Below are 13,149 nucleotides of genomic sequence, written 5' to 3'. Positions count from 1 at the left end.
GTATTTTGCAGCTCTTTAGAGCCTAGGATTTAATTATTTTTCCACAGAAGTAATTTATTTTTAAATGTAAATTAAGCTCAGGACTTTTAATTTATCTCCTACAGACAGAACTATTAAGAAGCACTCTTGTGTTAGAGTTACTGTTTTTTATTTTTAAAAATTATTTACTTCAGAGAGTTAGAGGTGGACAAAAGCAAGCAAGCTTCCCTCTGATGGCTGATTCATTAAATGGCTACAATGCCCAGGCCTGGCACAAGGAGCCTGGAACTCAGTCCACATTTCTCACATGGGTGGCAGAGGCCAAGTATGTGGGCTGTCTCGTGCTGCTTTCCCAAGCACATTCTCAATTGGATGGGAAATGGAGCGTCTGGGACTCAAACCAGTTCTATAGGATGCCAGTGTCCAAGATGACAGCTTTATCTACTGCACCATAATGCCACTGCAAGTTGCTGTTTCAACAGAAGCAAATTAGTCACAAATATAAATAGAATAAATATTTAGCAAAATACTTATAATCCTCCTACATTAAAATTTTAATTCCTGGGGCCCAGCATGGTAGCCTAATGGCTAAAGTCCTCACTTTGCACATACTGGAATCCCATGGGCACCAGTTCTAATCCTGGCAGCCCTGCTTCCCATCCAGCTCCCTGCTTGTGGCCTGGGTAGGTGATTGAGGACGACCCGAAGTCTTCTGTTCCTGTACCCGTGTGGGAAACCCAGAGGACTCCTGACTCCTGGCACTTGGTGAGTCATTCAGTGGACAAAAGATCTTCCTCTCTGTCCTCCTCTTTGTATATGTGTCTTTCAATTAAAAAAAGTTAATTCCTTATTTGAAAATGTTTCACCAATCCCAGAGCCTATGAAACTGTATCATAAAATAATAATAAAAATGTTTTTAATAAAAAAAATTTTCCCCAAAGCAGGATGGTGGAGATGTGGCATACTTTGTACCAATAAGTGTGTCTTACTTAATGAGACATAATCTAGTGTGGGGTGTCCTAGGACATGGAGCTGCTGGTCTAGTCCATATGAAGTTAATTCCAACCTATGTGTAACTGTATGGGAAAATTAGCCTTAAAGTAGGATAAAGTCAGCATTTTTTAAAAACTAGTATGAGCATAAACATTTAAATGTACTCAATAAGTTTTAATTCATTGCAGCAACTTTTTTTTTTAAGTATTTTTATTGGAAAGGCAGACTTAAAGAGAAAAGAGACAGAAAGATCTTCCATCCTCTGGATCACTCCCCAGATAGTCCCAGCTGCCAGAGCTGAGCTGAAGCCAGGAACCCGGAGTTTCTTCCAAGTCTCCCACACGGTAGCAGGGACCAAGGCTTTAGGCCGTCCTCTGTTGCTTTCTCAGACTGTAAGCAGGGAGCAGGGATGGGAAGTGGAGCAGCCAGGACACAAACCAATACCCATATAGGATGCTGGTGCTTGCAGGCAGAGGATTAGCTAGTTGAGCCATTGTACCAGCATTTATTATAGCCACCTTTAAGAGTTTTATTACTTAAATAATTTCATTGTCATTTTTTTTCCCCACAAGATAAGGAGATAGAGGTCTCTTCCCAAATACCTGCCACAAACAAGCCTCAACAAGGAGCCTGAAACTCCACCTGGGTCTCAAGTATCTGAGCTATCACCTGCTGCTTCCTGTGGCACACATTAGCAAGAAGTTAAACAGGAAGCAAAGTAGCCTGGACTTGAAGCAGGCACTGTAGCATGCAGGTGTCCCCAGTGGTTAACCATTGCACCAATGCCACCGTGCAGTTGTTCTTTTGACACTCAGGTTGTCCCACTGCTAGAAGCCTCCAGTGGCTCTGCTCTTCCTGGCCTGACAAGATCTATCAGCTTCCTGTGCCTTTCCTGCCACAGACCTGCAGGCTGCCTCCCATCCAGAGCCATGGTTCTCTTTAAGGAAAAGTGACATTGAGAAGCATGGTCCAGATGAAAATAGATCACATGCAAGAAGAGCCTTTTAACCGATCTACTAATGCCACCTCTACTACTACCTGCAATTCTTCCTTCATGTTTCTGTCAGAATCATCAAACAGATCCCCCGGGGACAGCACTGAAGCAGACTGGATTCAGCCACTACCTGAAACCCTGAACTCATTTGTTTAATTCCTGCTTGCTCCCTTCCCATCTGGCTCCCCGTCAATGCACCTGGGAAAGCAACAGAAAATGGCCCAAGTACTTGTGCATCTGTACCGCTGGGAGAAACCCAGAAGAAGCTCCTGGCTCCCAGCTTCAGAACAACTCAGCTCTGGCCATAGCAACTGTTTAGGGAACAAGTCAGCAGATGGAAGATCTCCCCCACCCCCACACTCACTCTTAAGTTTCAAATCTAAATTTTAAAATTAATTCCTTAAAAAAAATAGATCACATGCAAGAGCCTTTTAACAGATCTAATGCCATCTAATACTACCCCCCATTTCTTTCCTCACATTGCTGTCAGAATCATAAAATCCTTATAAAACAGATCTGCTTTTTCTCTCTCTCTCTTTTTTTTTTTTTTGTTTATTTTAATGTACATGTAGGCAGAATGACAATTCTAAATGCTGAAAACAGGGTTGGAGAGGCCAAAGAGGCAGGAACTTCATCCAGGATTCCCACATGCATGGAAAGATTCAGTCACTTGAGGCCTGATCTGCTGCCCACCCTTTCATCCTCCCCACCCCCTGCCACCAGGACACTTTAGCCAGGACTCAAACCAGCACTCAGACACATGCCTATCCCCAGGATTGGAGCTTTCTTTCACCCTTTGAAACTGTATGGCATTTAAAAAAATTGTGTGTATAAAGTATCATTTTTATTTGAAAGATTTCAAAGAGAGACCTTCTGTCTGCTGGTTCACTCCCCAATTGTCTGTAACAGCCAGAGCTGAACTGATCTGAAGCCAGCAACCAGGAGCTTTTTCTGAGTCTCCCATATGTGTTCAGGGTTCCAAGGACTTGGACCATCCTCCACTGCTTTTCCAGGCCATAAGCAGGGAGCTGGATCGGAAGTGGAGTTGGCACATATGGGATGCTGGTGCCACAGGCCAGGAGGTTAGCCTGCTGCAACATTGTGCCAGCCCCATTTTAATAGTTATCTTACTCATAAATAAATAAAGACTCTTCTTGGCATGACCTAGGAGTATTTCAAAAAGTTTGGAAAAAAATGGAATTAAAAGGCAAGTTTTGTGGTGTTGAGTGTAAAACAACTGCCTGAAGTGCCAGCATCCCATATGGATGCCAGAGTCCCAGCTGTTCCATTTCTGTTCCAAATCCCTGCTGATGCACCTGCTAAAGTAGCATAAGATTGTACAAGTGCTTGGGATCTTACATCCATATGGGAGACCCAGAAGAAGAAGAGATGACAAATGTGCATGTGCATTTATTAAATAGGTTGCTTCTATCAGTCCTCCCATTTTGTCCCTTTTTGTCATTCCTTAAGTAGGCAACTGTAATGAAAGCTATGTAACCCAGGCCCAGCATGCTGACTCAGTGGCTAAATCCTTGCGTTGCACATGCCAGGAAGCCATATGGGTGCTGGTTCAAGTCCCAGCTGCTCTACTTCCCATCCAGCTCCCTGCTTGTGGCCTGGAAAAGCAGTGGAGGATGGCCCAAATCCTTGGGACCCTGCATTGGAAACCTCAAAGAAGCTTCTGGCTCCTGGCTTCAGATCTGCTCAGTTTTGGCCATTGTGGCCACTTAGGTAGGAAAGCAGCAGATGGGAGATCTGTCTCTCCTTGTATCTGTAAATCTTTCTAGTATAAGTAAATGAATTGAAAAGAAAAAAAAAAGCCACATCACTCAAAGTAATTTACTCTTCTAATAAAGGAAACTTCATGTTTGTGCACCAAGTCCTATTCTAAGGACACATTAACTCCAGATAATGCCATCTGTAATTTCAGAATGAATCCTAGGAGCTGGCTTTATGGCATAGCAGGTTAAGCTGCTACCTGGGACACTGGCTTCTCTTACAGGTGCTGGTACAAGACCCAGAGACTCCACATCTGATCCAGTTCCCTGCATGAATGTCCCTAACTTTACCTTAAAGAAAAACAAAACAAAAAAAAACGCTTAGTAAAGGCAAATCCTTTCATAAATCTTAAATTGTAATTAAATTTAGAGCATTTGGAATTTGGAATTTGACAAATAGAATCCTGGTTGTTACTGAAATACACTATAGTATATGTAATAGAGAATTACAAAGGATATGAAAAATGACTGGAAGCTCATCACCACAAGCTCAAACCTATTTAGAGCATCCTATCTAACTTCCAGGAAATGTTTTGAAGATTAAATTGATATGTGTTTATAAATAGCAATATAGAATAGTCAATTTAGATAGTCATATTTGAAAGATATTTTTGGAATGGCACAATTTGTGCTTACATGATTGTCTATCTCACTTCTGAAGATATACTCTGTGCTTATATGAACTATTACAAGACACTTTTGAGTTCTCAGATTTATGGATTCAAAAGAGAAAGGAATTCAGTGCAACAATCAACAAAGAGGAGGAGTCAGCACAGTGGCACAGCACATTAGGCCACCACTTGGAGTGTATACATCCCATGTCAGAGTGCCTAGCTTGAGTGTCAGCTATTCCATACATCCTCTGAATATGTCTGGGAGAGAACAGATGGCTCAGTACTGGCATTGCTACTACCCATGTGTAGAACCAGGTGGAGTTCCCACTCCCATTGGGCCTGGCCTCATGCTGGCTACTGTGGGCATCTGAGGAGTGAATCAGCAGATGGAGACTATCTTTCAAACAAATCTTAAAATATTTTAACAACGTCTTTCAAAAACTTGAATATAAGTGGGTGCTGGGACCTAAGTGCATGTAAATACACATACTTACCTCAACCTAAAGTCTACCAGTTGCCTTCCATATAAAATGATCATAAAAGATCATTTCTTTGGCAGTATGATAGTTAGGAGATTGGGAGATAGGAAGGGTACAAGAAGGATTATAAAAGGACAGTTTCACCCAACTTCAAATGTCAGACTAAGAAAATGAAAACTTTCTTCCTCTCTCCACCTACTGGGCCCTGCTATCAGAGTTCAGAATTTAAGTTTACATAGGTAAGTAACTAGCCAATATTTCACCAAGAAATGCTTTCTAATTTAATTTAGTATCAAAGATGACATTTCAGGTCAATGATTATGAGGTCAAGAGTACTAGTAAAGGGGCTAAGCTATAGGATAGAAAGGGGAAAGGATACAGGAAAATAGGTCAATTTTCATGTTGCTCCTATGCATTATGTATTATTGTATCTTTAGGTCTGACCACCATCTATCTACTTCCTGTACCTTTCTAGGTATGTGTCCTACAGGCATCTCAAAGTTTAGCATGCCAGATCCATCATCAGCCTCTATAATCCCCTCCCCTCTGCACAGTTCCTGAAACATGTTTTACTTCCTAATCAATCTGAAAACCTTTCCCCACCTTCACTCACAAGCTCAGTTCTTGATTCCATTTCCACAAACACCACTCTCAAAGTAAATGTGTGGACTTCCCTCTGATATCCCCATAGATCCTTTCTGCCCTCAAGCTACTAAAATACTCACAAGGTCTTGCTATTTCAAGTGTTTTCCTTCCAAGCTATTACTCCAGCCTCGGAGGACTCTGCTCTGCTAGAATACAGTCCAAGCGCTGCGGACTAATATCACAGGCCCTGTATTTGCTGACCCTAGCATGCCTTTCAAGCACAGTGAGCCCTCCACCCTTGCACTTTTTTTGAGCTTCTGGACAGTCTACATCACTTGAACTACCAAGATCACTACCAATAGAGAACTTTTACTTCTGTGAAATACTGACTTCAAGATATACTTCAGTACTGTTTCAGGTGTCGCACTCCTACTCAGTCACTGCTTCCTGGAAGAGACAAGTTTACCTTCATATTTACTTCAGGCATTTGTTGGGCATGCAGGGAACACAGCTTTGTCTACAGTTAACTTTCAGCTCTACCATTCATGCCTGTATTTCCTGAACATGACTTACAACTAAGTCCCAACACATTAAATCACAGACATGCTGCTCAAAAATGGCATGTAAGAGCTAAGAAATATTAAGAAAGAAAGGGAACTAAAGTAGTTAACCTAAAACACAAAAACTCTAATTTCATCACATAAGAACTTCTTACATGCACACGTGTGCTTATTAAACCTATGAATACCTCCTTTTAGAATCACAGACTGTTAGATTTGGGAAATGTCAAAACTCGCCTATCTTAAACCCATTATTGCAAATATTTACAAAACATTAGACAAAGCTAATACTCAGTTTTCAAACTGTGGACTTCTAAAATGGACTTCCCGTGGCTGGTGTTATAGCACAAGGAGTTAAGCTGCTGGTTTGAATCCCAGCTGCTACATTTCAATCCCACTTCCTGATGCTGAGGTGCCTTTGAAAATAGAAGATGGCCCAGGTGCTTAAGAGTTCCAGGTTCCTGGTTGCAGACTGCCCCAGCCCAGGCCTTTGTGACAGTTTGGGCAAAGCAACCGAAGATCAGTCTCTCTTAAGCTCTGCCTTTTAAACAGAGCCCCACTCATTTATTTATTTTGGAATCAGCTGAAGCCTTTTAACGAGGCTTGACAGCACTGCTTTTGGAAGTTAAGACTTTGTTGGGACAGCCCCAAACTTCCAATGACTAATGAGAATTCACTGTGGTAGGCAGACAGGGCTGACTAGGCTTATCCCCCATAGCCACGGTTTCAGTCCTAATTAAGTTGTCACTAGGTCAGCAGCAAATGAGCCTTCCTTCTAGGTTCATTCTGGGCAGAAACACTGTGGCTGAGTTGCTGTCTTGTTCCTTCTCAGATTAAGTTCAACAAAGTTGTAGACTAAAAAAGCAGATAGCTGTTGCTAAAGATAATCTGCAGTCATCCCCTAAAATACAGCAGCCAGCAAAATAGCTCAATTGGCTAATCCTCAGGCTGCAAGCACTGGCATTCCTTGAGTGCTGGCTCATGTCCTGGGTGCTCCACTTCCCATCCAGCTTCCTGCTTGTGGCCTGGAGAACCATGTATCCACATGGGAGACCCTGAGTGGGCTGCTGGCTTTACTGACATGACTCAGTTCTGACCACTGTGGTCATTTAGGGAGTGAACCATGGATGAAGAGTCAAGATCTGTCCCTCCTTATCTCTGCAAATCTGCCATTCCAATAAAAATAAATCTTAAAACATAACATGAGCGACCCTTATTCAACTCCCCAATTAGGTACCACATTACTACCTAACCATGAAAATTCAGGGAGGGAAATGAGTTATTTGGGAACACAAAACTATGCCCCAAAACTGAATGTTGGTCCTAAAAAAATATACATTTGCCTAATACATTTAAGTTAGAAACCCAAAGCCATTATAAATTTAAAACTATTCTTATTAAAGGGGCCAATGCCGTGACAGTCATTTTCCTCCTATGGGGCTGGTATACCATATGGGTACCAGTTTCAGTTCTGGCTGCTCCACTTCCCATCCAGCTCCTTGCTTATGGTCTGGGAAAGCAGTGGAGAATGGCCCAAGTCCCTGGGACACTGTACCCACATGGGAGACCTGGAAGAAGCTCCTGGTTCCTGGCTTTGGTTCATCTCAGCTCCAGCCATTGCAGCCATTTGGGGAGTCAAACAGAAAATGAAAGTTGTTGTCTCTCCTCAAATAAATCTTAAAAAAAAAAAAAAAAAGACTGAATAAAAGGGCTCCTGTCAACCTTGTAATACTGTAACTTGATCTTTTATCGCCTTTCCTTTGTCCATTCTACAGACACTAGCAAAAACTTACCAAGATTAATGCAAATGAAAGCATCTATCACCTACTCATGTAAACTCAGTTATCAGATTGTACACATTTATCATAAACTTAGGCATAAAATATTAACTATATTATCTGTTGCCTAACCAAGTACCACTGTCAGTTTTTTCCACTCACATATACACTTAGAAACCTTTTACTCCTTTTAAATTAAAAGCCCTCTTTCCTAGGCCACTAATTTAAATTTGTGTCTGAAGCTGGGAAAAAAAGCAACTTTAACCACATCAGCTTTGGAGAGAACGTTGCAAAGAATCCCAACAGGAGAAAAACAAAGGTGGCTTAAGAATGGACCATTGGACAGTTTTTACTAAAACACTACAAACTATTTAACTCTTAAATTCATTACTTCCTCACTGAATATACTATACCTGGTATAATTCAATTACATTGCACTCCTAACTATAAGACTTAGAACACGGTAACCATTTGAAACTATTCTGTTTATCAAGTGTGAAACTCCAAAGCTAAAGGTTTACATGTACTTCCACATTAGTTCTAGCACCAATTCCTCAAAACCATTTCTAATATTAAGCTAAGATTAAAGCAGTTGAATTTCTCTAAGAACAAGCATGGAAAAAGAATGGTTGGCTGGCTGGCTTGAGCTAGCAATACACAAGATAGCATGTCTTGCTTCCACCTAGATTCTGCAGCACATCTACCTAACACAAACCACCCTGCTAGCACTACTTACCAACTTAAAATGCTAAGCGTATGCTCACACTACTAAACATCAAACAGGAAGCTGAATGTCTTCACTCTCCTCTTAATGCAAAGCTGTGTTAAGACCTAAGACAAAACCAGGCAGTGCCTTTCTCATGAATTCCACCTGAAGAACCACATGCAACCCTGTAGACCTTTAACACCGCTTCTGCCTTTCGTGTCTAACATTGCCAAACTCAGAAAATTCTGTTGGCTTGTAAAGCCCAAACCATGTGGCAACGACCTTTTAGAATCTGAGTTGGAAATGCACTGAGAAAAAAGTTTCAACTGACATATTTATCTTAAAGCAAGACTCAGCATCCAAAATCTCCATCTACCGTCCGCATCAATTATGTTTGCTTTTTAGCACAAATACCACCATTTAAGCCCAATGTAATAAATAAAGTTGGTGTCAGTCTTCTCCTGAAAAATGTATTATATATTAAATCATTTTATAAAAAAGTTCACATTTAAATATATGCCGAGTCATAAATCAACCAGTTTTACTTCGTCCGCTACCATTTCCACTTGTAATGGGCAATTCCTTTTCTGAGGTAGAAATGTTTAAAAAAAAAAAATTGTTCTAAATTTTGAAGAGGAAAGGCTAATCAGTAAAGCCAAAGCCAGTAAAATAGGAAGTTAAAAATCCAGTCATGCGTCCTCATCACACACAGAACAGTCACACACAAAAAGTCAAGACTAGTTGAAAGGGGGGAGGCCAAATTATTATTACTTTAAAATTTGATTACAACCGATTTTGTTGGCAATTGAAATTAGAGGCATTTTAAATTTGAATAATGGTTATACCAAAAACAAAAAATTAAATTTGGTAAAAATGGGAATAGGAGTTTTTCCAGTAATTATAGAAGGCAGAAATCAATTTAGAGAAACAGACAAAACTCCATTGTTTACAATGATTGTGCCACAGATTTAAACTTCAGTAGTGCATTAGTAAACTGTTCACATTTAGAGCTTCACCTTGAGATTTGACAGCTGTTTCTGATACAATCTCAGTACCTTGTGCAAATAAATTGGTCTTCCATGTGCCTTAGCACACACTTAAAATTTCTCCATTATGTATATACAAAACACCTGCCATGGGCAGGGCAAAATACATATTTTCATAACAAAACTATAATGTACCTCTCAAGTATGAACAATATACACATAATACATGGTATACAGTATTTACAAAATATAAAATATAATACAGCTGCTGCATGTAACTTCTTAAAACTCATCTTTTGTATGCTTACAATGCAACAAGGTCAATTTCCACATTTGTATCAATTTTAGAGTCCAGGAATTTTAGGGAAAAAAATATGTTTTACATACACACTGAAACCTGAAACCTTAGGTTTGAACCTTCAGGAGTGTTTTCAAGTGCACCGCCATCAGCTCCCGGTTCTGCTGGGAGCTTTCCACAGTGCTTCCCACCCAGTGACTAGGCGGCTTGGGAAGGACGCTGGGAGAGGGCGGATCGCTAAATTTTGCTCCAGCATAATTTTCCTTTTGGTTCATTTCACTTAGAAACGCTGATTTCTTCAAATGTATATTTTTAACGTTCTCAGTATTTTTGAAAGGCTTTTTTTCCTGCTTCTGAATTCTATCAGATGAAACCGAGTCCTGCCAAAAGTGACTTTCATTTCTCTTTGAAGAGGTGATCTTGGTTAATGGCAAGTTGTATTTGCTTTTCTGTCTGTTTGTCTTTGGTTGTTCACTCAAGTGTATACCATTTACAAACTGGCCGTGGCCAAGGGCAACTTGTTCCGGTTTTCCCATCTTTGATTTTAAAACCTACAAAGGCAAGGAACACAAATGTGAACACAGTATCAAGAGAACAACCCAAAATACAAACCTCATATATTCTGTTTTCCTAACAAGTTCCCTTAGACTTTGGTCCCCTGCACTGAATACCTGAGTGTTTCTATTCCATCACCAAATCTCTATTTTGTTTTCCATTTTAAATGCAATATTATTATTGCTAACCAGCGCACAACATAAGCAATTTTTAAATGTCAAAATAAAAATAAATAAAACCCAACTCCACCTTCTTGAAAAGTAAATAAGGCATTTCAAATGTCTGAGTCCAAAACAATGTTCTGTCTGACCTCTCTTTCAACCGCTTAAAACTTGACTTCACTAATTCCAGCCACTTTCTTAACCGATGTGGACCTCACGGGAAGTTAAAGGTGACCCATTAGATCACCGTTCTGGTAGCTAAGCAGGACACTTAAAGCCTGGAGATGTGTAATCAAAGTATGAATTAAATCCAAATATTTTCATAATACACGTTTTCCAAGTAGTATGTAAATTTTTCTTTTGGTATACCGATAAGCTTCTGCTTCTAATTCCTTTCACTTTTAGAAACGGCCCCCTCCCTGGCTGGAGCACAAGGGCCACTGCCACAATGGAACATTCTGGCCTGCCAGTATTAAGAGCCGTTCTAGAAAAAAATCCCATGGCCAGGAAGTAAGAAAAGCTCACTTTTAGAATATCGCCTTTATTTCAACAGGGACAAGAAATCTTAAAACTCAGAAGGAATCTGAGGTAAATTCAGGGAAACATGACAGGTAAACTTGGCAATTTCATCCCAGGACAAACCGCCGATGTCTTAACTCAATCCAGTAAATCTTTCAAACGGCCAGCAGCTTACTTTTACTATGGAAGTCAGTAAAACACTTTTCACTCGGATAAATTACTACCAAAGCCCGATTCCCGTTCTAGTTCTAAAGCCATTTTCTCCAAGTGCAAATCTGTTAGCACAGCGTCAACTCAGCTGTTAAGTTCTCGGGGAAAGTTCTGGCCAAGCACCCCAGCCAGCGGCCGCGCAGCAGGGCGCCGTGACAACTGCACCACTCAGCCCCAAGGCTGCGCGCACCAGCGCACAGATCCTATCGCGTCCTCCAAAACTGCCGCTGGCCTCCGAGGGCCAGGAAGGCCAAGGCCGCGGCCACCGGCTGGCACGCTTGCCAGCACACGAGCGGGTCGGGCCGGGCCCTAGGCCCCCTCACGGGGCGGGCGAGGGACTCGGGGCGCCGTGGGCAGGGCGCTGCACACCCGGCCCGGAGGGCGCTGCACACCCGGCCCCGGGAGCGCCCCGACCCCGGGCCCCGTCCTCCTTCATGACCGCCCGAGCGCGCCGCACGTAGCGCGCGCTGACGTCAGCCCCCCGCACGCCCCGAACGCCGAAACCCCCTGGAACGCCGCCAGCCTTCTAAATCGGGGCTGTTGCTGGGGCGCAGCCGCTGCCCTCATTGGCTGCTGCCCGGCAGCCAATCGGCGGCGCCAGCGCAGGCGGCCCCTGCCCTCCCCCTGCCCCCCAGCCGGGGCCGGGCGGGCGTCACGGAAACTTCCCCGGCGAGTAAACAGCCGCCCCCGCCCCGCCCCCACCCCGACCCCTCGGTGCCCGGCCCCCCGGCTCCAACAGGCCGGGAGCCGCAGCGCGCCCCCCACAGCCCGGCCGCAACGGTCCCCGAGACCCCCGGGCCGACCCTCACCTCCTTCCTGAGCGCGGCGGGGTCGGGAGCCGCGGGCCGCAGCGCCCCGGGCGGCGGGCTCGCTCCCTCGGTCCGGCCGGCCGTCGCGGGAGCCGGGCCCGAGGCGGAGGCCTGGCCCGGGCCGTCCGGCGCTCCGTGCTGGCCCGTCCCCGGGCTCCGGCCGCCCTCCAGGCTGGGCCGGTGCTGCTGGTACTGGTGGAAGCGGCTGGGCAGCTGGCCCGCCACGCCGGGCCGCACCTTCTTCTTTCTCCGCTTCTTGGGCGCCGCCCGAGGGGTGCCTGCCGCCGTCGCGAGGCTGCAGTTGGGCAGAGCTGCCGGAGCGCGAGGCTGCGGGGTCACACAGGGGCCGTCTCCCCCTAGGAAGTGAGGGAAGAAGAGGGTCGGGGGCAGTGCCCGGGGGTCCGGGATCCGGGGTAAAGGCGGCGGAGCCGTGGTCACCATCGGGAGGGCCCCGAAGTAACCGCGGGAGGAAAAGCCAAGCGGCGCAAGGCGGCCGCCCAGGACGAGCGGCTCCCGCTGCGGGACAGAGACAACGGTCATAGCGCTGGGGAGCAGGTGGCTCGGCGGGAGCGGGACGAGGCGGCGAAGCCAGGGAGCGCAGGGCGGCAGTGGCTGCTGCTGCTAGGAGAAGCACAGAGGAGCGCGGACCATGGCTCGGGCGGTGGCGGCGGCGCAGCAACAAACAGCCGCGGCTCCGGCTCCAGTGTTGTTGTCGGAGGCTCCGCCCTGTGCCCGCCCTGTGCCCGCCCTGTGCCCGCCTGCCTCCCTCCACATAACCAATCCAGCTGCGAGAGGCTAGGCCGCTCCTCCCTGGCTCCGCCTGCCCCGCCTGGGAGAGACAGACACAAACAACCCGCTAGCTGCGGCCTGGCACAAAGAGCGCGCACCGCGCAGGCGCCAGAGTCGGTGCCGCGAACAATGAAGTTAGGCTTCAGCTCCACCTCCCCCCGCCCCGCTGCCGGGTCCCCACTGCCGGGTGCTACCGGGTCCCACCTGCCGCGTCCCCGCTGCCGGGTCCCTCCCCACTGCCTTGTCCCCACTGCCGGGTCCCCGCACCCACCCTCCGTTTCTCCCTCTCCTGGGCCAGCGGGCAAACGGAAAGAGTCGGGTTGTGTCTGGGGGTGGCAGAGAGCGGAGGAGGAATC

The 13,149-nt window shown here is 45.2% G+C and overlaps 1 protein-coding gene across 2 annotated transcripts; it reads right to left on the bottom strand.

The window, feature by feature from the left end:
- Nucleotides 1-9,210: 9,210 nt before the first annotated feature.
- On the bottom strand, nt 9,211-12,688 carry PNRC1 (proline rich nuclear receptor coactivator 1). 2 transcript variants are annotated; one of them, XM_040983761.1, is made up of 5 exons: nt 12,110-12,688; nt 11,653-11,662; nt 11,519-11,533; nt 10,616-10,629; nt 9,211-10,301 (listed from the first exon to the last, which is right to left on the bottom strand). In XM_040983761.1, the coding sequence occupies exons 1-5, from the start codon at nt 12,542-12,544 to the stop codon at nt 9,858-9,860; spliced, it is 918 nt and encodes a 305-aa protein (XP_040839695.1). In that variant the 5' UTR covers nt 12,545-12,688; the 3' UTR covers nt 9,211-9,857. The 2 variants fall into 2 exon arrangements, with proteins under 2 accessions (XP_040839695.1, XP_040839694.1); XM_040983760.1 differs by lacking the exons at nt 10,616-10,629; nt 11,519-11,533; nt 11,653-11,662 and having other exon boundaries at nt 12,005-12,688.
- Nucleotides 12,689-13,149: the final 461 nt, after the last annotated feature.

The sequence above is a fragment of the Ochotona curzoniae genome, unplaced genomic scaffold (genome assembly GCF_017591425.1).
Source record: "Ochotona curzoniae isolate NIBS_2020 unplaced genomic scaffold, NIBS_Ocur_1.0 contig_3819, whole genome shotgun sequence".
Classification (NCBI taxonomy): Eukaryota; Metazoa; Chordata; class Mammalia; order Lagomorpha; family Ochotonidae; genus Ochotona; species Ochotona curzoniae.
The sequence above is the reverse complement of the archived record's forward strand: the minus strand, read 5'-3'. Positions and strand labels throughout refer to the sequence as shown.

What these genes read in the sequence shown, in the direction of transcription:
- PNRC1 (XM_040983760.1), bottom strand. Translation starts at nt 12,544, where the DNA reads ATGACCGTTGTCTCTGTCCCGCAGCGGGAGCCGCTCGTCCTGGGCGGC. An exon ending in CCGCCGCGCTCAGGAAGGAG is followed by an intron (nt 10,302 to 12,004) that starts GTGAGGGTCGGC and finishes TTGCCTTTGTAG; the next exon opens with GTTTTAAAATCAAAGATGGG.